This window comes from Mobula hypostoma, chromosome 20 (assembly GCF_963921235.1).
Source record: "Mobula hypostoma chromosome 20, sMobHyp1.1, whole genome shotgun sequence".
Lineage (NCBI taxonomy): Eukaryota > Metazoa > Chordata > Chondrichthyes > Myliobatiformes > Myliobatidae > Mobula > Mobula hypostoma.
Window position 1 is genome coordinate 37,387,974 of NC_086116.1, and position 23,830 is coordinate 37,411,803.

Below are 23,830 nucleotides of genomic sequence, written 5' to 3' on the forward strand. Positions count from 1 at the left end.
TGGATGTTGTCAACATGGACTTTAGCAGGGCATTTGACGAGGGTGCACAGGAGGTTAGTCAAGAAGGTTCAGTTGTTCAGCATTCAAGATAAGTAGTAAATTGGATTAGACATTGGCTTTGTGGGAGAAGCCAGAGAGTGTTAGTAGATGGTTGTCTTACTGACTGGAGGCCTCTGACTAGCGACATGCTGCAGGGATTGGTGCTGGGCCCGTTGTTTGTCATCTATATCAATGATCTTGGATGATACTGTGGTTAACTGGATCAGCAAATTTGTGGATGACACCAAGATTCGGGGTGTAGTGGACAGTGAGGAAGACAATCATATCTTGCAGCAGGATCTGGACCAGCTGAAAAAATGGCAGATGAAATTGAATGCGGACAAGTGAACGCCAGTGGGACTAAACAGGGTAGGTCTTACACGGGCACTGTGGAGTGCATTGGAACAAAGAGATCTGGGAATACATGTCTATAATTCATTGAAAGTGGCATCACAGGTAGATAGAGTTGTAAAGAAACCTTTTGGCACATTGGCCTTCATCAATCAATGTATAGGGTGCAGAAGATGGGATGTTATGTTGAAGTCGTATAAGATATAGGTAAGGCCTAATTTGGAGTATTGTGTGCAGTTTTGGTCACTTACCTACAAGAAAGATGTAAATAAGGTTGAAGGAGTACAGAGAAAATTTACAAGGATGTTGCCAGGACTGGAGGACCTGAGTTTTATGGAAAGGTTGAATAGGTTAGGACTTTATTCCTTGTAACATGAAAGATTGAGGGGAAATTTGACAGCGGTATTATGAGGGGTATAGATAAGGTAAATGCAGGTTTTTTCTTCTGAGGTCAGGTGGAACTACAACTAGAGGTCATGGGTTAAGGGTGAAAGGCGAAAGGTTTAATGGAAATGTGAGGGGAAACTCATTCACTCACAGTGTCATGAGAGTGTGGAATGAGCTGCCAGTACGAGTGAAGCATGTAAGCTTGATTTCAATGTTTAAGAGAAGTTTGGACAGGTACGTGGATGTGTCGGGTATGGAAGGCTGTGGTCCCGGAGCAGGTCAATGGAAGTAGGCAATTTAAATAGTTCCAACACAGACTAGATGGGCCAAAGGGCCTGTTTCTGTGCTGTATTTTTCTATGACTCTATAACTCTATGGCACTTTGTACCTGAAAGATTGTTTTTGCAAATTCTGTATTTAAAACAAATTCTGTACTTTTTAAATGCTATCCACTGCCTATCCATTGAGATTCCTTTCAAAACTTTCTCCCAATCAGCCATTTCACATCACTGTACTTCATTGTTTCCCTTGTTTGGCTTTGCATTAAACAACATCATTTTATCACCCACTATCATATGACAGACATTCTTCTCCAAAGGCCGGCTAACTGAGGACATCATTTTTGTGGGATGTAAATTTCTAAATACCATGAAGGCGATCATGTTATTGTTCAGTGAATGTTCTGAGATTCTGATTCTGTAAAAAACAGTAAGTCCATTGCCTGAACTGGTGTCACCTTGTTCTTTGAAAGGTGCTGATTGATTTGTCTAATGCCTCACATTTTGATAATACTTTGCGATGGTATCCGCTGAAGGAACAAACTGAGAGTATTGACCAAGTTAGGCCACATTCCGGACAGAGCAGCCAGCAACAACCAAAATCTTCAGTAATTAAGAGTCGCAGCCATGGCATCTTCCCAGATCCATCAAAGGGTAAGTCTCACTCTTTCCATGTTTCCCCCCCAAGTACTCGTGTAAATTTTTTAATCCCTGATCCCTTTTGTCTTCTCATTTACCCATTGCTCAGAAGAAGGAGTCTTTCTCGTTCATGATTGATTGTGTGGATAAATTTTCATCATAACTGGTGCAAAAACTGACAATAAATAAGTTTTAAGAAACAGAAACAGATCCATCAGCCCACAATGGTCTCTGTTTTCACCGTGGAGAAAGACATGAAGCCTTTGGAACTTGAGATAGTTAATAGGGATGGTCTGTAATATAGCAGGGGAGGTACTAACTGTCTGATAAATCTCTGTGGACTGATTCAGTTTAAGGAGTGAATGTTGTGAGATGCTAGAGAAGTCACTGCAAGAGCCCTTGGATCATCATTGGCAATTGGTGCCAGAAATCTGGAGTTTTTTTATAAGTGATTAAGAAGGTTGATGAGGGCAGGGCAGTAGACGCAGTCTCTGTGGATTTCAGTAAGGGCTTTGATAAGGTTACAAATGGTAAGTTGCTGTGAAAAAGTAGATCGCATCGGATCTGGGGAGAGCTGGGGTAGGAAGCAGGGAATGATGGTGAAAGGCTGTTTCTCGGACTAGAAGCCTGTGGCTAGTGGTGTTCCCCAGAGCTTGGAAGAAAGTCCATTACTATTTGTAATCTCATCCAAGTTATCTATCAGCGATTTGGATGGGACTGTACAAAACATGGTTAGTAGGTTTGCAGATGACACTGAAATCGGTGGAATCATAGACAGTAAAGATGGTGATCAGGATTTACAGAGAAATCATGACTAGATGAGTAAGTGGGCTGAGAACAGGTAAATAGAGTTTAATTTGAATTGAGTCATAAAGTACTACAGAACAGAACCAGACCCTCCACCCCATCTAGTCTATGCCTAGTCCCATTGACCTGCACCTGGACCACATCCCTCCATAACCCTCCATTCCATATGCTTATCCAAAATTCTCCAAATAGTTGAAATTGATCCCCCATCCACAATTCCACACTCGCACCACCCTCTGAGTGAAGAACTATTTTACCTTTCACCCTTAACCTATGACCTCTAGTTCTAGTCCCACCCAGCCTCAGTGGGAAAAGCCTGCTTACATTTACTCTATCTATATCCCTCATAACTTTTTATACCTCTGTCAAATCTCCCCTCATTCCTCGGCACTCCAGGGAAAAATGTCCTAACTTATTCAAACTTTCCCTATAACTTTGGTCTTCAAGTCCCAGCAACACCCTTGTAAATTTTCTCTGTACTCTTTCAATCTAATTGAAATCTTTTTTGGAGTTAGGTGACGAGAACTGCACACCAACTTCTTGTTCAGCTTCAGCATAACATCCCAATTCCTCTACACAGTACACTGATTCATGAAGGCCGATGTGTCAAAACAGCTCTTTATGACCCATTCTACCTGTGACACTACTTTCAAGGGATTATGGTTCTGTTTTCCCAGATCCCAAAGATGAAGAAATATTCCAAAGGGAGGCTAAGGCAACCATGACTGACAAAGACAGCATAAAGGAAAAGAGGGGGGATATAATATAGCAAAAATTAGTGGGAAGTTAGAGAATTGGGAAGCTTTTAAAAACCAACAGAAGGCAACTAAAAAGCCATAAGGAGATAAAATAAATGAAATATGATGGTAAGCTAGCCAATAATATAAAAGAGGATATCAAAAGTTTTCTTCAGATATATAAAGAGTAAAAGAGAAGTGAGAGTGGATATCAGACTGCTGGAAAATGACGCTGAATAGGTAGTAATGGTGGACAACATAATGGTGGATGAACTTAATAAATATTTTGGTCCACACCCCAGGGTTCTGAAAGAGGTAGCTGAAGTGATTGTGGAGGCAATAGTAATGATCTTTCATGAATCACTAGATTCTGGAATTGTTCCAGAGGTCCAGAAAGTTGCAAATGTCACTCCACACTTTAGAATTGACAGAGGAGAGTCAGTGGATGTTGTTTACTTGGATTTTCAGAAAGCCTTTGACAAGCTGCTGCACATGAGCCTGCTTAATAAGGTAAGAGCCCATGGTATTACATGAAAGAAATTACCATGGATAGATGGTTGGTTGGCTGGCTGGCTGGCAGGAAGCAAAGAGTGGGAATAAAGGGAGCCTTTTCTGGTTGGCGGCCAGTGACAAGTGGTGTTCCACAGGGGTTGGTGTTAGGACCGATTCTTTTCACGTTAATGATTTGAATGACGGAATTGATGGCTGTGTGGCCAAGTTTGCAGACAGTACGAAAGTAGGTGGAGGAGCAGGTAGTGTTAAGGAAGCATGGAGTCTGCATAAGGACTTAGACAGATTTGAAGAATGGCAAAGAAGTGACAGATGGAATATAGTGTAGGGAAGAGTATGATCATGCACTTTGGTAGAATGAATAAAGGAGTAGACTATTTTCTAAATGGGAAGAAAATTCAAAAATTCTCATTGAAAACTATAAAATATTGAAAGGCATAGATTGTGTGGCTGTGGGGAGGATGTTTCCTTTTGTGGTTGAGTCCAGGACCATAGGGCACAGCCCTAGAATAGATAGACGTCCATTTAGACTAGAGATGAGGAAGAATTTCTTTAGCCAGAGAGTTGTGAATCTGGAATTCATTGCCACAAACAGCTGTGGAGGCCAAGTCATTGAGTATATTTGAAGCGGAGTTTGATAGATTCTTGATCAGTCAGGGTGCCAAAGGTTACAAGGAGAAGGCAGGAGAATGGAATTGAGGAGGATAATAAATCAGCCATGGTGTATTGTCGGAACAGACTCGATGAGCCTAATGGCCTACTTCTACTCCTATGTCTTATGGTCTTATTCCTCTGTTCGACCATACTCCTTAGCAATGTGTATTTAATATTTAAGTAATCTTGTACTATATATATATAGATTGACTAAGTTTTCTTGTTTGTTTAAATAATTCATTATGAGTTATACGTATAAATACCTGAATTGCTTACTTCATCACACTACCACATGATACATACTTAATATTAAACATGAAGTTAGACGCACATTCCCAAACTTCTGTGTCTTCCTTTGAAATAGTTTAGTATTTTGAACTTACAAAACATCATGGTAACAAGGTATTTTTAAAACGAAACCAAGACTGCTATTATCCTTTTGAAGCCCAAGGAGATGTTCAAACTCAAAATAAACCAGAGCAAGAGTTATTAAAAGCAGTGCACCATGTGTTCTTCAGAAGGGAAGACGTGATTAAGGTTTTTTTTAAAGAAGTCACAAAAAGGAAGAATTCATGGGTTGAGAAACAGAAAGTACCATGTGACAATAATCATCAGAAAAAGCAGAAACGGCTAGCTACATTGGAAAGTTTGGCACATTTGATTACACAACAAATGATTGGATTTTATATACTGAGTTAATTGAACAATATTTTAAGCAAATTAAATAGCCAATGAGAAACAAGCACCAATTTTGCTGAGTATATTATGTTTCAAGACACAAGTTTGCTTAGAAGTTTGACTGCTCTAACCAAACCAGCATAAATACACTTTGCTGATATGTCAAAGTAATGCAGGAACATTGAGAACCGAAGCCATTGTTGATTGCAGAATGCTTTAGGTTTCATAAGTGGAATCAAAAAGAAGGGGAGTCCAATTCATAGCTAAATTGAAGATGTTGACTGAGCATTATCAGTTCAGTAATAGTCTGAAAGATGCACTGAGAGATTGATTAGCTTGTAGAAGAAAGCATTCAAAATCGGCTCCAAACTGAAGCACAGCTTACGTTAAAAGAGCAGTTAAATTGCTGGTTCAATGGAAACTACAGATAGAGATGCAATTAAGTTGCAGTCAGGAATGAAAGTGAGTGAGAACAAAATTGCAAGGTCTGGACAGAACCAGCTTGGCCAAACAAATTGTGTTACTGTTGTGGCGGGGGCTCATGTACAACAGCCCAATATAGAGTTAAAGGTGAAACTTGGAGAAAATGCAACAAACTAGAGAGCTTAAGGTAAAGGAACCTTTAGTGATCATAATATGAAAGAATTCACCCTGCAATTTGAGAAGGAGAAGCTAAAGTCAGATGATTCAGCATTACAGTGGGATAAATGGAATTACAGAGGCATGAGAGGAGCTGGCAAAAATTAATTTGAAGGGAACACTAGCAGGGATGATGGCAGAACAGCAAAGGCTGGAGTTTCTACAAGCAATTCAAAAGGCACAGGATAGATATATCCCAAAGAACAAGAAGTATTCTAAAGGCAGGATGATGCAACTGAGGCTGATATCAGACCACAGGAAAATCATGCTGTAGTTGTAATCAGGCACAAGGAACTGGCAGATGAACTGAATACTGTAAGTATTTTGCAACAGCCTTCACTGTGGAATACACTAGCAGTATGCCAGAATTTCAAAAGTGTCAGGGAGCGGGAGTGTGTGAAGTTACCATTACTAGAGAGAAAATGCTTGAGAAACTGAAAGGTCTGAAGTTACACAAGTCACCTGGACCAGATGGTCTACACCCAGGGTTCTGAAAGAGGTGACTGAAGAGATTGTGGAGGCGTAAGTAATGATCTTTCAAGAATCAATCAATTCTGACATTTGTTTCCGGAGGACTGAAAAATTGCAAATGTCACTCCAATCTTCGAGAAGGGAGGGAGGCAGAAGAAAGGTAATTATAAGCCTGTTAGCCTGTCATCAGTGGTTGGGAAGATGTTGGAGTTGATTGTTAATGATGTGTTTTTGGGGTACGTGGAGGCACATGGTTGTTACAAAGAAGCAGGTTCATGGGTCTGATAAGTGAGACTGAAGACACTGATTGCGAATAAGCACATTAACCATTTATTTACAAACAGTAAAACATTCAATCAAACATCAAAGCCACCCTGTTACAAAAACTAGGATAGTAAACTTTCAGTTACACTTCAAAATCATTAAATCTCCCCAAGTTACACAACACTTAGCTAAGAGTACATGTGGGCCCTCCTATATCTGCAACATACTTTCCCAATGGTTCTTCAGCACTAGTCACAACCTCAGTATGAAGACAAAGAAAGATTTTGAAACCAGACACCAATGGGAAAGGGCTGCTGCATCCTTCGAAAGGGCCAATTGATGACTGACACTGCAGAAGCAACTTTTTGACCAACAAGTAAACTAACCCTTCACACTACAATAAGATAGACCAAAGTCAGCATGGTTTCCCTTAAGAGAAAATCTTGTCTGACAACACTGTTGGAACTCTTTGAAGAAATAACAAGCAGGATAGACAAAGGAGAATCAGTGGATGTTGTGTACTTGGATTTTCAGAAAGCCTTTGACAATGTGCCACACATGAGGCTGCTTAACAAGTTAAGATCCCATGGTATTACAGGAAAGACACCAACATGGATAGAGCATTGGCTGATTGGCAGGAGACAAAGAATGTGAATAAAGGGGAGACTTTTTTGGTTGCCTGTGTTGGGATCACTTCTGTTTACATTACATATCAATGATTTGGATAATGGAATTGATGGCTTTGTGGCCAAATTTGTGGATGATATGTGGATGGAGGAGCTGATAGTGCTTAGGAAGCAGGGGGGCTACAGACAGACTTAGACAAATTAAGAGAATGGGCCAAGAAGTGGCAGATGGAATATAATGTCAGGAAGTGTACGGTCATGCATTTTGGTAGAAGAAATATAATCACAGATTATTTTCAAATTGAAGAGAAAATTTTAAAAATCTGAGGTTCAAAAGGACTGGAAGTCGCTGTGCAGAATTCCCTAAAGGTTCATTTGCAGGTTGAGTCAGTGGTGAGGAAGGCAAATGCAGTGTTAGCATTCATTTTGAGATGATTAGAATGTAAAAACAAGGATGCAATATTGAGACTTTAAAGGCACTTTTGAGACCTCACTTCGAGTATTGTGAGCAATTTTGGGCCCCTTATCTAAGAAAGAATGTGCTGACATTGGAAAGGATTGAACAGAAGTTCACAAAAATAATTCTGAAATTGAAAGGCTTATCATATGAGGACTGCCTGATGGTTCTGGGCCTGTACTCACTGGAATTCAGAAGAATAAGAGTGATCTCATCAAAACCTATTGAATGTTGAAAGGCCTCGATTGAGTGGATGGGTGGAGGATGTTTCCTATGGTGAGGGAGTCTAAGATGAGAGGACACTGCCTCAGAGTAGAGAGATGTCCATTTAGAACAGAGATGAGGAGGAATTTCTATAGCAAGAGAGTGGTGTGTATGTGGGCCAAATGACTAATGTGCTTCTTCATAATTAGTGCCTTCTGTCTCACTTAACAGTCCTGTGAACCTGCTCTCCATAACAGTCATGTGCCTCTCAAGTACCCCAAAAATACATCCTTAACAATTGCCTGTCTGCTCCTATATCTTATGGTCTGAAGTAGGACACATCAAAAGAGCATGACAGATAGATAAAAATAAATGGACTGCTCAGGGAAGGTAAGAATCTAAAAAGTCAAGTTGCAGTTTCAAAAACAGTACTAATCTGCATGCTGTTGATGAAAAATCTGATTACAATGCGAGTGACACAGGACTGTGTAGCCTTGAGATTTAGAGTGTGAAAATTAACAATAGACAAGCAATATGGTTTATCCCAGAAGTGAACGACAAATTACTTAAAATGGAATTGGACTTAGTCATTCCACAAAATGAGTTTTAATTGCATTTCAAAGATACCAAACTGAAGCCTGCACATTTCCAACTAAGAACTTATACTGGAGAAAAGATAACTCCTGCAGGACTGACATTTGTAACAGTGAAATACAACAACCAACAAGCCATATTGAGCTTGTCTATAGTAAAACAGGAGGACCAGCTCTGTGGAGGTGTGATTGGCTGAAACAACTACAATTTGATTGTAGAGCCATCCACCATTTGCATCACATATCCCCTGCAAGAGTCATCTGAAAGTGGATTAAGAATGGTACTGGATGATGCCACAGCTGTCTCCATGGTGCACATCATGAACTGTTGCCCAACAGAGGACGAACGTGTGTTGGTGCTAAACTCTCTGCCTCTGGTTGGAAGGCATATTGGACCAAGGAAGGACCTTGCTTTGAGGAATTGTGAAAGTGCCAAAAGCAGTGATCTGACTACAACAACTTTTGTAGGCAACATATCTGAGAAAGCTTCTGATATGTTAATCAGGCAGTTACTTCCAAAATGAGGCTTGGTTTTAAGAGAGTTCAAGGAGCTTCAGAGAAGTTGCAAGCATTCGGCATTCGTGAGTATAAAGAACCAGAATCTACTCTGCGTGCATTAAGATTATTGCATGAACTTCAAGTGGGAGACAAAAAACTGCTCATAAAAGTAGATGCAAAGACTTAAGCCCAGATGGATGAACGGAAGGCCAAAAAGAAAGAAGTCAATGGAGATATGAAAACAGAGGTTTTGTCAGTGATGAATCTGTGGAATTCATTGCCACAGGTGACTGTGGAGCCCAAGTCATCGGGTATATTTAAGGCAGAGGCTGAAGATACTTGATTAGTCAGGGCAGGAATGGACACGAGGAAGACAGGAAATTGGGGCTGAGAGCGAAAATGGATCAGCCATGATGAAACGGCAAAGCAAAGTCAATGGGCCAAATGGCCTAATTCTGCTCCTATATCTTGTAGTCTTATGTTGTGACTGTGGAAACTAAGAGGAGAGATCAGATCATAAAGGAAGCAGTAGAAGTATTAATAAGACAATAATCCAGTGAACAAAACACACCTTCCCAAGATCAGGATGCACAAACTAGAAGAAGTAAAAGGAATAAGAAGAAAGCTGGCTACTGCTGTCAGAACCACTCCCTGCAGTCTCCAAATCAGCTCCTACAAATACCACGGGTGAGGCCCCAGAACCTGAGATTGTTTCACAGCCACAAGTCTCACCTGCCAAGCAGAGTGATCCCCCTTGTCAGGAAAGATGTTAACCTACAAGAGTAAGAAATCCTACACAGTGATTAAATCTTTAGGCCTAAATGGGACAATTTAACATTTACTGTGCTGTGGATGTCTGCATATTGTAGATGTATTATACTGTGCATATGGTTGATGAATTCTCTGTTGAGTTGGGGTCTATAGCTAAGCAGGTAGGAGTGTTGTGTGTTTGATATTTAAATAATATTGGAGTAATTTTGTACATATGTTGTTTGATTAAGCATTCCTGTTCATTTAAGTAATTCCTTACAAGTATAAATACATGAATTGCATACGTCATCACGCTACCACGTGGTATATGCGTGCCTCACGTAAAGTAAACACGAAGTTAGACCCACATTCCCAAGACTCCCGTATCTTCCTTGGAATTAGCTTAATGTTTTGAACTTACAAAACATAACACTAAGTACCCTACCACTCACCGTGTATGTTTATAAAGGCCAATGTGCCAGAAGCTTTCTTTACGGCCCCTATCTACTTGTGTCACCACTTTCAAGGGATTATGGACCTGTATTCCCCAAATAGGGGTTCAGGAATACACACAAGAGATGCTGGAAATCCAGTGTTACACACACAAAATGCTGAAGGATCTCAGCAGGTGAGGCAGCAGGGAGAGGAATAAAGAGTCGACATTTCAGGCCAAGACCCTTCATCAGGACTGGAAAGGAAGGGGGCTGAAGCCAGAATAAGAAGGTGGGGAGAGGGAAATGAGCACCAGCTGGAGGATGATAGATGAGGTAAGTGGGTGGGTGGGGATGAAGTGAGATGCTGGAGGTGATAGGTGGGAAGGTTAAAGGGCTGTTTTAGAATGAATCTGATAGGAAAGAAGAGTGTACCATGGGAGAATGGGAAGGGGAAAGGGCTGCAAATGGAGCTTAATGGTAGGATCGCATTGAAGATGGCAAAAGTTGTGGAGAAGGATGTGCTGGAAATGCAGGCCAGTGGGGTGGTAGATGAGAACAAGAGGAACTCTATCCCTGTTAAGGCGGCGGAAAGATGGGGTGAAGGCAGCTGTCCGGGAAATGGAGGAGATGCAGGTGAAGGCGACATCAATGGTGAAGAAAGGGAAATCCTGTTCCATGAAGAAAGAGGACATCTCCGAGGTCCTGGAAATGAAAACCTCATCCGGGAAACAGATGTGGCAGAGACAGAGGAAATGAGAAAAGGGAATAGCATTTTTATGAGTGACAGGCTGGGGAGATTTGTAATCAAGAGGTATAGTCAAGATAGTTGTGAGAGTCAGTAGGTTTGTAAGATATATCAGTGGATAGGCTGTCTTCACAAATGGAGACAGTGATCGAGGAAGGGGAGAGAAGCACCAGGAACAAGGTGATGCCAGTGACCAACGCGGCCAATGGCAACATCCTGCAGATAGCTAACAAAACTACTTCTACATACTTCGTCCTCTTCTTTTAAACATGCTTCTTCTCCTGAACTGCAACTGATCGCGAGCTGCAATTTCCATTTTGATGACGTATTTGAGAGATCTGGCACCTTTGCTATCTCTTGGCGAATTCGGCGAAGTTGGGAGCAGAGTGTGCGGCCATCATTTCCTAATGGTGGAATACGAACCCGTCATCGGCTCCATTACTCTCCTCGCAGATTAAAGCAGCGGGCAAGATTGAAATTGACGAGGATGAGAGTGGGAGTCAAGTGAGTGTTCAGCGCCACCTGCCTGTGTTTGACCAGTTTGCCTCTCCTTGCTGCCGGAGGGAGGTGCAGGGTTGATTACCACAGTGCAGCTCGTGGCTGTGGGACTCATTTTTAGGGGGACTCTGAGGTTTTATGTTTAATGTCCTCAGCTCTGAACACACTCAGTAGTTGTGGACCCATTTTTTTGGAGGACCCTGAGGTTCAGTTTCCATGTGCTTCTGGTTACTCCTTTGTTTTTTCGCTATTTTCGCAATTTTACCCAGGTGCTTCAGCACAGAACTGGCTCTGTGGCTGAGGCCTGCAGTCATCGACATAGCACTAAACTGAGCTGAGTCGGTGCCTGTGGCTCCCGGACCATTTCAGGGACTCTGGTTTGATGTTCTGTGCATTATTTGCTCGCCTTTTGCTGCTTGCATGATTTTTTTTCTTTCCTCGCACATTGGAGTTTTGATGTCTTCTTTAAATGTTTCTTCGTCTCGTGGCTGCCCATAGGAGGATGAGACTCAGGGTTTTATACTGTATATATACTTTGTACTTTGAAACTTCGAATACAAGTTCATGCTTTCCTGAAAGTGGCATCAGAGGTAGACAGGGTGGTGAAGAAGGCTTTTGGCATATACAGGCCTTCATCAGTCAGGGCATTGAGCATGAAAGTTGTGATGCTATGCTACAGTACAAGATATTGGTGAGGATGCACCCGGATTATTGTGTGCAGTTTTGGTTATGAAAGATATCTTTAAGCTGAAGGATAATGTATGCAAAGAAGATTTACAATGATGCTGTCATGGCTCAAGAGAGTGAGTTAGAGGGAGAGGCTGGACACGCTGTGATTTTATTGCTTAGAAGTAGGAGTTCCCAAACTTGTTTACGCCACGGAGCCTTACCATTCGCCAAGGATTCCACAGACACCAGGGTGGGAACTACTGGCTTAGAGTGTCAGAGACTGAGAGGTGATCTTATAGAGGTGTAGAAAATCATGAGGGACGCTGAAAGGATGAAGCAAACAAAGATTTTCCCAGGGAAAGGGAGTCAAAAGCTGGACGTAGTTGTAAGGTGAGATGGGAAAGATTTAATAAGAATCCGAAGATCAACTTCTTCATAAAAACGGTATATGAAATGAGCTGCCAGAGGAAGTGATTGAGGGGGATATAATAACAAAGGACACTCTAGGGACCTGCTGACATCAGAATCTGGAGCAACAAGCAATCTGCTGGAGGATCTCAGTAGGTCCAGAAGCATCTGTGGCAGGAAATGAAAAGAATTCTGATGTAGGGTTCCACGTGAAACATCAACGTTTTTCTTTCCTTCCATAGATGCTGTTCAACCTCCAGCAGACCATAAGACCATAAGGTCTAGGAGCAGAGTTAACCATTTGGCCCATCGAGTCTGCTCCGCCATTTAATCAGGGCTGCTCCATTTTCCTCTCAGCCCCAATCTCCTGCTTTCTCCCAGTAACCCCTCATGCCCTGACTAATCGGAAACTTAACAACCTCTGCCTTAAGTATACCCAATAACTTGGCCTCCACAGCTGCCTGTGGCAATGAATTCTACAGATTCACCAGTCTCTGGCTAAAGAAATACATCCTAATCTCCATTCTAAATAGACATCCCTCTGTCCTCTGGTCTTAGGAAACATCTTCTCCACATCCGCTCTATAGAGGCCTTTTAACACTTAACTGGTTTCAGTGAGATCCCCCCTCATTCTTCTGAATTCCAGCAACTGCAGGCCCAAAGCCATTGAACACTCCTCATATGATAAGCTTTTCAATCCCAGAATCATTTTCATGAAACTCGTTTCAACCCTTTCCAAGAACAGTACATCCTTTCTTAGATAGTTGGCCCAAAACTGTTCCCAGTACTCCAAGTGATGCTTCACCAGTGCCTTATAAAGTCTCAACATTACATCCTTGCTTTTACATTCTAATCCACTTGAACTGAATGCTAACATTGCATTTACCTTCCTCACCACTGACTTGATCTGCAAATTAACCTTTAGGGAATCCTGCATAATGACTCTAAAGTCCCTTTTTTTGATTTTTCTCTCCATTTTGAAAATAGACTACACTTGTATTTGTTCTACCAAAGTGCATGACCATACACTCCCTGATGCTGTATACCATCTGCCATTTCTTTGCCCATTCTCCTAATCTGTCCGAGTCCTTCTGTAGCCTCTCTGCTTCCTAAATACTATCAGCCCTCCAGCTATCTTCATATCATTCACAAACTTGGTCATAAAGCCATCAATTCCTTCATCCAAATCATTGACATTTAACGTAAAAAGAAGTGGTCACAACACAGACCTCTGCGGAATACCACTAGTCACAGGCAGCCAACTAGAAAATTCCCACTCTTTGCCTCCTGTCTATCAGCCATTGCTTTATTTATGCTGGTATCTTTGCTGTAATACCAGGGGCTCTTAACCTGTTAAGCAACCTCATGTGTGGCACGTCGTCAAAGGCCTTCTGAAAATCCAAGTACACAACATCAACTGATTCTCCTTTATCTATCCTGCTTGCCATTTCTTCAAAGAATTCCAACAGGTTTCTCGGGCAAGGTTTTCCCTTAAGGAAACCATGCTGATTATGGCCTATTTTATCATGTGTCTCCAAGTATCCTGAAGCCACATCCTTAATATTTGATTCCAACATCCTCCCAACCACTGAGGTCAGACTAACTGGCCTATAATTTCCCTTCTTCTGCCTCTCTCCCTTATTGAAGATTACATTTACAATTTTCCAGTTCTCCAGAACCATGCCAGAATCTAGAGATTACTGTAAGATCATTACTAATGGCTCCAAAATCTCTTCAGCCGCCTCTTTCATAACACAAGGTGTAGACCATCTGGTCCAGGTGATTTGTCTACCTTCAGACCATTCAAGAACTTTTTCCCTAGTAATGGCAACTTCATTCACTTCTGACCCCTGACAGGCGTGAAGGATGAAAGATGAAAAGTTTGACTCCTTCACTCAGAGTCAGGAGAGCGTGGAACAAGCTGCCAGTGCATGTGGTGCATGCAAGCTCAACTTCAATGTTTAAGAGAAGTTAGGATAGGTGCATGAATGGTAGGGGTGTGAGGGGCTATGGAGAGTAGGTCAATGGGAGTAGGCAATTTAATGGTTCAGCATGGACTTGATGGGCCAAATGGCCTGATTCTGTGCTATACTTTTCTATGACTCTAAAATATTCAGTTTATCTGCCATTTCCTTGTCACCCATTACTATGTCTCCAGCATCATTTTCCAGCTGTCCAATATCTACTTTCACCTTGCTTTTACTTTTTACATATCCAAAGAAACCTTTGGTATCCTCTTTAATATTATTGGCTAGCTTAGCTTTGTATACCATCTCGTCCTCCTCTATAACTTTTTTAGTTACCCTCTTTTAGTTTTTAAAAGCTTTTCAATCCTCTAACTTCCCATTAACTTTTGCTCTATTTTATGCCTTCTTTTTGGCTTTTATGTTGACTTTGACCTCCCTTGTCAGCCCCGGGTTGCATCATCCTGCCGTTAGAATACTTCTTTTTTTCTGTAAAATGTATCTATCCTGCACTTTCTGGATTGCTCACAGAAACTCCAGCCTTCGCTGTTCTGCCAGCATCCCTGCTAGTGTTCTCTTCCAATCAATTTTGGACAGCTCCTCTGTCATGCAGCTGTAATTTTCTTTACTCCATGTAGTATTGGTACATCAGACTTTAGCTTCTCCCTCTCAAATTGCAGAGTGAATTCGATCATATTATGACCGTGGCTCCAAAGGGTTCCTTTACCTTTAGCGCTCTAATCAATTCTGGTTCATTGCACAACACCCAATCCAGAATAGCTGATCCCCTTGTGGGCTCAACCATGAGCTGCTCCAAAAAGCCATCTTGTAGACATTCTACAAATTCCCCCTCTTGGGATCCCACACCAAACTGATTTTCCCAATCAGCCTGCATATTGAAATCCCCAATGACTATCGTACCATTGCCCTTTTGACATGCATTTTCTATCTCTCATTGTAGTTTTTAGCCCACATATAACTCCCATCAGGGTCTTTTTACCCTTGCAGTTCTTTAACTCTACTCACAACAATTGTACAGCTTCTGATCCTATGTCATCTCTTTCTCAAGATTTGATTTCATTTTTTACCAACAGAGCCACACCACTCTCTCTGCCGACCTGCCTGCCTTGGATGTTAGGCTCTCAGCTACAATCTTCTTTCAGCCATGATACAGTGATGCCCACAATGTCCTACATGCCAATCTATAACTGTGCTACAAGTTTATGTACCTTATTCCATATACTGCGTGGATTCAGGCCTGTATTCATCACCCTTTTCAATTTTGTCCCCCTTTTACATTGCAACTCATCCCGTTGACTGCAATTTTTGCCCTATCATCAGCCTGTCCTTGCTAGCAGTCTCACTACACAGTACCTCTGTTTGAAAACCAACTAGCCCATCCTTTGCCCTATCACTCCATTTCCCAGTCCCTCAGTCAAATTGGTTTAAACCCTCCTGAATAGCTCCAGCAAACCAGCCCACACTGTAAGTATTATAACAAGGTCTGAGCATGAAAGGTTCAGAGAGATATGGGTCAAATGTCAGTAAATAGGACCTGTTTAGATGGTAATCTTCATTGAGGACAAGTTGGGACAAAGGACTTGTTTCCATTCTGTATGATTCTATAACTCGAAGAGGAGAATATTGAATATCGTAGTGCAACTACTGAACATGTTTTTGTTTCCCCAGAGATGCACGTGCCCACCATTGAGAAATCTCAGAGTAGTCCTGCCAGCTCAAAATCATCATCAGAAGGACATTTGCGTTCTCACGGACCATCGCGAAGTCAGAGCAAAAGTAGCGTCACTCAGACCCACCTAGAAGATGCTGGAGCCGCCATTGCTGCCGCAGAAGCAGCTGTGCAGCAGCTCCGAGTGCAGCCAAGTAAACGACACAAATAACTTCCTCAGCATGGCAGCTTAACATTCATCTGTTGCCTTTTTACTTCGCTCCCTTAACTTTCTGAGCCTCAGTTCTGGTTTCTTCAGTTATCTGCAATTGTCTGCAAAGTCTGCTCACTGTACGTTGTAGTATCGGTTTGTGTTGCTGTGTTTCTAAATCACAGATTTCTTTCCTGACTGTTTTATTTAATTTGGAATAAGGCAGTGAAACTGGCTGTTTCTGTACCGTTAGCCCCTTCACCACACAAATCTATCATTTTAATATGGGTTAGACCAAAGTAGCAAACACAGACAAAGTGAATGGTTTTATTGAGCAAAAGCATGAAATCCGTTTGTTACTTAGTTACAGTTAATGGGTTCAATTCTTCTTGTTCTTGAGTCCTTTCGATAATCAGATGTCCTGCACCCAAACTGTTGGAAATGACACTCTGGTCAAGCCACAGAACTGGTGTGGAAATCTTTTTCACTTCCTGAGAGAAAATCTTGTGCTGGAATGTATCAGCATAGATTCACTGAGCTGTACAGCATAGGAATAGGCCCTCGGCCCACCTCATGCCCACCATGATTGCTGTCGATGCTGCCTGTATACCTCCTACATCTTTCATATTCATCTACTCATCTAAATCCCTTTAAATGTTGTGATTGTTTCTGCCCCTCGCAGCTCACTCCAAATAACCATCACCTCTGTATGAAAAATCTTGCCACTCAGATCTCCTTTAAGTTTCTCTCCTCTCACTGCAGGTCGGTGAAATTTAGTTTTAGACTCAGCTATGCTGAGAAAAGACTGACTATCTGTGCCCCTCATAAACTGATAAATCTTTGTAAAGTTGTCTCTCAGCCAGCTATTCTCCAATGAGATTCAAACCCAGCTTATCCAAACACAGCCTGCAATTCCATGTCATTACACAAGTGGTAATGATTAAAATAATTTTAAATTTATTTCATTTTTAAGTCACAACTGAATTTTACTTATGGTATGCAGAATTTATTCTACTTGTGGTGGAAGGTGAACAGACTGACAGTACTTTAATAATGAATCTTGTCAAAGCAGCTGAACAATTAATCACGGCCTCCTCTACTGTAAAGATGAAGCTGTAAAGATGTAAAGTTGGAGGAACAACACCTTATATTCCGTCTGGGTAGCCTCCAACCTGATGACATGAACATCGACTTCTCTAACTTCCGCTAAGGCCCCACCTCCCGCTCGTACCCCATCTGTTACTTATTTTTATGCACACATTCTTTCTCTCACTCTCCTTTTTCTCCCTCTGTCCCTCTGAATATACCTCTTGCCCATCCTCTGGGTCACCCCCCCCCTTATCTTTCTTCCCGGACCTCCTGTCCCATGATCCTCTCGTATCCCCTTTTGCCTATCACCTGTCCAGCTCTCGCCTCTATCCCTCCCCCTCCTGTCTTCTCCTATCATTTTGGATCTCCCCCTCCCCCTCCAACTTTCAAATCCCTTACTCACTCTTCCTTCAGTTAGTCCTGACGAAGGGTCTCCGCCTGAAACGTCGACTGCACCTCTTCCTACAGATGCTGCTTGGCCTGCTGCGTTCACCAGGAACTTTGATGTATGTTGCTTGAATTTCCAGCATCTGCAGAATTCCTGTTGTTTGAACAATTAATATAGTTCTTACAGTTACATCATTGGCTAATACTGCAATTGGGTAGAATAGTCTGTGGAGGAGACCTGCTTTATAAATTGCAATGAGATGTTAGTCTGTTCTTAGACTACCGTTAATTTTAAAATGTAGGGCATATTTTTTTCATTTTAGGCAAAACCATTAGCTTTAATACACATTTTCCTTTACCAATTTAAAGGTGGATTATTGAATCAATTGTGTATGATATGCACTTAAATTCTTCAATTGCCAATAATGATAAACAAGAATAAATATCAGAGTTTCTAGAATACTAACTTCCAACTCCAAACATAGTCGATTGAAAAGATTGCATTAGACTTGTGCCTAATGTACATGTATGAAATGATGATTATAAAAGAAGTATTCACAATAAATGCATTATCAGTAAACTAATGACTAACAAGCCAGTCTGCTCAGCTCTGACATATAGACAAGGTAATGCAAGGATTAACTTTAATCATTCAAAATTCCTGTGGACCTCAAGACTATTGAACGCTAAGTTGCGTTCAAAATTCAAAGTACTTAATTCAAAATGTGGAATTCAAAATGGTGCTTCTTCCTGTTGTCAACAGGGGAGAGTTTGTGCATAGACCAAGTAAGATTCTTCTTCCCTTTCTTCGATGATCAACTCTCCTCTCCGGTCAGATTCCTTCCTCTGCAGCCCTTTGCCTTTCCTACCCACCTGGCTTTACCCGCCACCTTTTAACTATGCTCCCTTTCCTCCTCCCACCATCTTATTCTGACATCTTCCCCCTTCCTTTCCAGTCCTAAAGAAGGGTCTTGGCCCAAAAAATCGACTAGTTATTCATTTCCATAGATACTTCCTGGCCTGCTGAGTTCCTCCAGCATTTTGTGTGTGTGTGTTGCTCAAGATTCTAAAATATAGAGCAGGACTATTGTATTGCTGACTTTTATTGGATCCAACTGCAGTATAAATTTTGTTTGACCAGAATATGAATCTCTGTACTCAGATGCAATCTTAATAACTCTGAAATACTGGAATATTTGTTTTTCTTTGAAGTATTGCATGCAGATAAGTAATGGAAAATGAATCCATTACAAGGACAGATAGTCATTAGTAAGAACTTCATGGGACTAGATAAAATGCTAACTATCCCATAATCAAATTATCATCATGCACCTTATTACACCCAAGCATAGATGCCTATAGAAAGAGTTCATTCCACCTGAGTTCTTACTAATGCAATTTGACTCTTATTTTTTGCCACTCAGAATCTTGTTATAGAACCCTGCTAGTGAGCATTCCACAACATAATAATGAGACCAAATTAAACCATTAGGTCTGGGCAAAGGAACTGGCCAGTTTTGACTCCTTAATGCTCTGCATGTTATGTTTCCTTGGTGTTTACACGACTTATTTAAATGAAACACTTCTGTTTGCATGAAATACACTTAAGCTGGTTCCATCTGAGGATACATACTCTGGGTTTCCATTTCACCCACACTTGCCACAGCACATAAAAGCGGTCAGGCTCAAAATCACACCAGGAAGCACAGACACAGCATTGCAGGCGTCCCAATACAAAGAACTCAGTCTGACAATCTACCTTCACCAGCCAATGAGAACAAAGACCAAAGTCAACTCGCCATAAGGAAGGTGATGTCAGAAGGATCACCTAAGGCCGAAGGAGGTAAGTAGATCAACATTATTACTAAAATGTCTCTTAATTCTGGATATAAGTAAGCAGTTAGAAATTCTAGCTGTCTTAAAAGCCATAGCAAATTCCTATCTGGAACATTTTCTCTAAATTAATGATGGAATTTCAGTAGTTATTTTTGTAAGACACTTATTGATGAACTTAAAAGCAATTATTCTCATGAGTTAAACAATGGGTTAGCTGATAGAAGATGCTCTTTGATATTTGCCATTATTTCATGAATTGATTTGCAAATGCTAAAATAATTTACAATCAGAAGACATAAATTTGCGATCAGAAGGTTAATCCCACTTGATTGCAATAATTCCATTCCCTAAGAATGTAAGACATAGGCCAGAAATAGGCCATTCAGCCCATCGAGTCTGCTTGGCCATTGCATCATGGCTGATTTATTATTCCTTTCAACCCCATTCTCCTGCCTTCTCCCCATATCCTTTGATACCCTGACTAATTAAGAACCTATCAACCTCTGCTTTAAATATACCCAATGATTTTGCCTCCACTGCTATATGTGGAATTCATTGCCACAGATTCACCATTTTCTCGTTAAAGAAATTCCTCTGCATTGCCACAGATTCGCCATCTTCTGGCTAAAGAAAGTCCTCTTCATCTCTGTTCCTTGTATTCTGAGGGTGTATCATCTGGTCGTAGACTCTCCCACTATAGAAAGCATTCTCTCCACATCCACTCTATCTAGGCCTTTAAATATTCAATAGGTTTCAATGAGAACTCCCTCGTTCTTCTAAACTCCAGTGAGTACTGGCCCAGAGCCATGAAATACTTCTTTTACATTAACCCTTTCATTTCCAGTATGGACGAACAGGACTAAGAGCCTGTTTCTGTGCTGTTTAACTCTATTACTCTCTTTCTTACACCGAGTTTTCATGCATTACAATAGATATAATTTAGGCTTGCATTCCTCCCATGTGTGTTATTACATCTCCGTGTACTCTACCTACTAATTCTTAGATTTTCTCTACATTTAGTAAATTGGTTTATTATTGTCACACGTACTGAGGGACAGAGGAATAAGTTTGTGTTGCAGACCATTCATAAAGATAGTTTCATTGTATTGAGGTAGAGCAAACTAAAATGGTCAAGTGTGAGCTGTTGGCCTCTGGGAGGTCATCTGTCAGGGGAAAGTACACAGTTAATGCAGGACCCTTAACAGCATTGATGTACTGAGAGGTATCATAGACTCCAAGTCCATACTTCCTTAAAGTGCTGCCACAAGTAGATGGGCCGGTAAAGATGGCTTACAGCATGCTAGCTTTCAGTGATCGGGGTTCGAGTATAAGAGTTAGGATGTCACACTGCAGCCACACAAAACTTTTGTTGGGCCGCACATGGAGTATTGTATGCAATTTTAGTTGCCTTATTATTGGAAGGATGTGGATGCTTGATAAAGAGTGCAGAGGAACTTTACCAGATATTGCCTTGTAAAAGGGCATAAGCTCAAAGAGAAATTAAGCAAGCACGCTTGTTTTCTCTGGAGCATTATATAAACTGATGAGTCATAGTCATAGTGTACCACAGTGCAGAAACAGACCATTCAGATCAATTAGTCCATCTGACCAAGGTGGCCATCTAAACCCATATTTATCCCTCTAAACATGTCACAACCACGGATTCGGTAGCTGGTAGATACAGCAATTGTGCTTGTGAATTTGCATGTGTCAGCTAATTATTATTTAATTGTGGTAGTACTTAACTCCATACTTGTCATCATAGTCCTTGTCAAGACTTGGACAGAGCGCAGCAACGCTTCGCTGCCTGTTCGCTTTCGGCCTTCCCTGTGAAATTGGACTTTTGAGTCAACTGACTCTGAAGACTAGCGGTATTCGTTTAATGTTTAGATTTTCTTTTCAGCCGCAGTGTAGACTTCATTTCCCATTTGAGAGTTTTAGTTAACAGCCCTATTTCGCCGCGTGTTTATTGTTTATTTTCCCTTCAACGCTGTTCGCAATAGAGTTGTGTACTATCAACCTGCTTCGCTGTCTCCAACTCTGCACTTGGGCCATATCCGAACCTGGTAACAAAACATTGATAGTCAAGAAAGTTAGACTACAGCAATAAACATGACAAACCATTTTTCAGATTGAAATTCTGTACAATCAAAACAGTTGAAAAAAATTAGAAATATGTTTGTCTAGAAATGGGTTTATTTGATTTTGGAATTTATCTGGAGTACAGCACTCAATTCTGGATGCCCTGTTATAGAAGACTGTGGAGGGTGCTGCCTAGATTAGAGGGGAGGTGTTATAAGGAGGGGTTGGACAAACTAAGGTTGTTTTCTTTGAAGCAGTGGAGGCTGAGGGGGACACTGGATAGAAGTTTATAAAATTGTAAGAGGTGTAGATAGAAAAGTTGGCCAGTATCTTTTTCCCAAGGTCAAGTTGTCTAACATTAGAGGGCATGGATTTAAAGTGAGAGGAGTTAAGTTCAAAGGAGATGAGCAGGGCAAAAGTTTTTTACACGGAGAATATTGGGGTGCTTGGCAGAGGCAGATACAATGGGAGGTTAAAAAAATGTGGCATATCCTACCTGACCATGAGCAGTTTTTATTGATGTACCATAGAACTGGATGTATCACAGCTTGGTATTGCAACTATATAGAATAGTGGACTCAGCTCAGCACATCATGGAAACCAGCCTCCCCTCCATGGATTCTGTCTATACTTCTCACTGCCTCAGTAGCCAGCATAATCAAAGGCCCACCCATCCTGGACATTTCCTCTTCTCCCCCTCCCTTAGGCAGAAATACAAAAGTCTGAAAGCACGTACCACGAGACTCAAGGACAGCTTCTGCTCCAATGTCATCAGACTATTGAATGCTTCCCCCATACAAACTACCTTGTTATAATCTTGCACTTTATTGTTTATCTGCACTGTACAGATACTGGAAAGCACAGTTTTAACGTGAGAGGGTGGGTGTTTAATGGAGATTTATGAGACAATTAACAGACAGCTGTTACAGATCTCTGTAACGGTTACACTTTATTCTCTATTGTTATTGTTTTACATTGTTCTATCCCAGTGTTCTGTGTAAAGATCTGATCTGTATGAACAGTATGCAAGACAAGCTTTTCACTGTATCGGTACTTGTGACTATAATAAACCAATTCCAATTCCATTTGCATGCACATTGTTTACCTCTCTCCATTTCTTCAGAGTTCAAAGTAAACTTATTATCAAAGTGCATATATGCTAAAATATACCACCTTGAGATTCATTTTCTTGCAGGCATTTACAGGAAAAGAAAAATACAACAGTATTTTACAAAAAAGTATACATAGCAGCAGAGATTGACAAACAACCATTTTGCAAAAGAAGACATACAGTGAGTCATAAAGAGTCCTTGGAAGTGAATCAGTAGATCATAGAATCTGTTCGGAGTGGTGTTGAGTGAAGCTATCCACAGCGGTTCAGAAGCCTGTTGGTTGCAGGGTAATAATGGTCCTGAACCTGGTAGAGTAGCCCCTAAGGTTCCTCTACCTCCTGCCTGATGGTATTTGTGAGAAGGAGGCATGGCCTGAATGTGGAGCCTTTGATAACGGATGCCGTTTTCTTGTGGCAGCACTTCAGGTAGATGTACTCAAAGGTGGGGAGGACTTTGCCTGTGAAGAACAGGGCTGCATCCACCACTTTCTGTGGTCTTTTCCATTCCTGGCCATCGGTTTTTCCATGCCAGTTCATGATGTAGCCAGGATAATTTCCACTGTGCATCTATAGAAATTTGTATTCTTTCCTTGTCTGTTCATGTGTCTGTCTAAGTATCTCCTAAAAGTTGCTATCATGCCACTTCCACCATTTCCCTTGACTGCATACTGGAAAAGAATTGTCTCATAAGTCTCCTTAAAACACTCCCCCTCTCACGTTAAAGCTGTGCCCTCCTGTGTTTGACGATTCTACCCTGGGGAAAAGAGCCAGACTATCTACCTTATCTCCACCTCTTATCATTTTATCTACATCTGTCAGCCTGTCATGCTCCAGAGAGATCTATGGAGACTTGCTAGATTGGATTCAAAAACTGCTTCACCATAGAAGACACAGGATAGTTGTGGAGTTGTGTTATTCGGTCTGAAGGTCTGTGGCCAGTGGTGCTAGAGTCATAGGAAAGTATGGCACAGAAACAGGCCTTTTGGCCCATCTATTCCATGCTGAAACCATTTAACCTGCCTACTCTTATCGACCTGCACTGGAACCATAGCCCGCCATACCCCTACCATCCATGTACCTATCCAAACTTCTCTTAAGCATTGAAATCGATCTTGCATGCATCACTTGTGCTGGCAGGTCATTCC

General features: G+C 41.3%; 1 protein-coding gene across 1 annotated transcript in view; it reads left to right on the forward strand.

Moving 5' to 3' along the window:
• pcloa (piccolo presynaptic cytomatrix protein a) overlaps positions 1 to 23,830 on the forward strand; it is a 385,443-nt gene that overhangs the window by 310,812 nt on the left and 50,801 nt on the right. Inside the window, exons 18-20 of the mRNA XM_063073096.1 lie at positions 1,529 to 1,709; positions 15,990 to 16,184; positions 19,323 to 19,499. Coding sequence (XP_062929166.1) covers positions 1,529 to 1,709; positions 15,990 to 16,184; positions 19,323 to 19,499 — 553 coding nt within the window. The remainder of the gene's footprint in view (positions 1 to 1,528; positions 1,710 to 15,989; positions 16,185 to 19,322; positions 19,500 to 23,830) is intronic.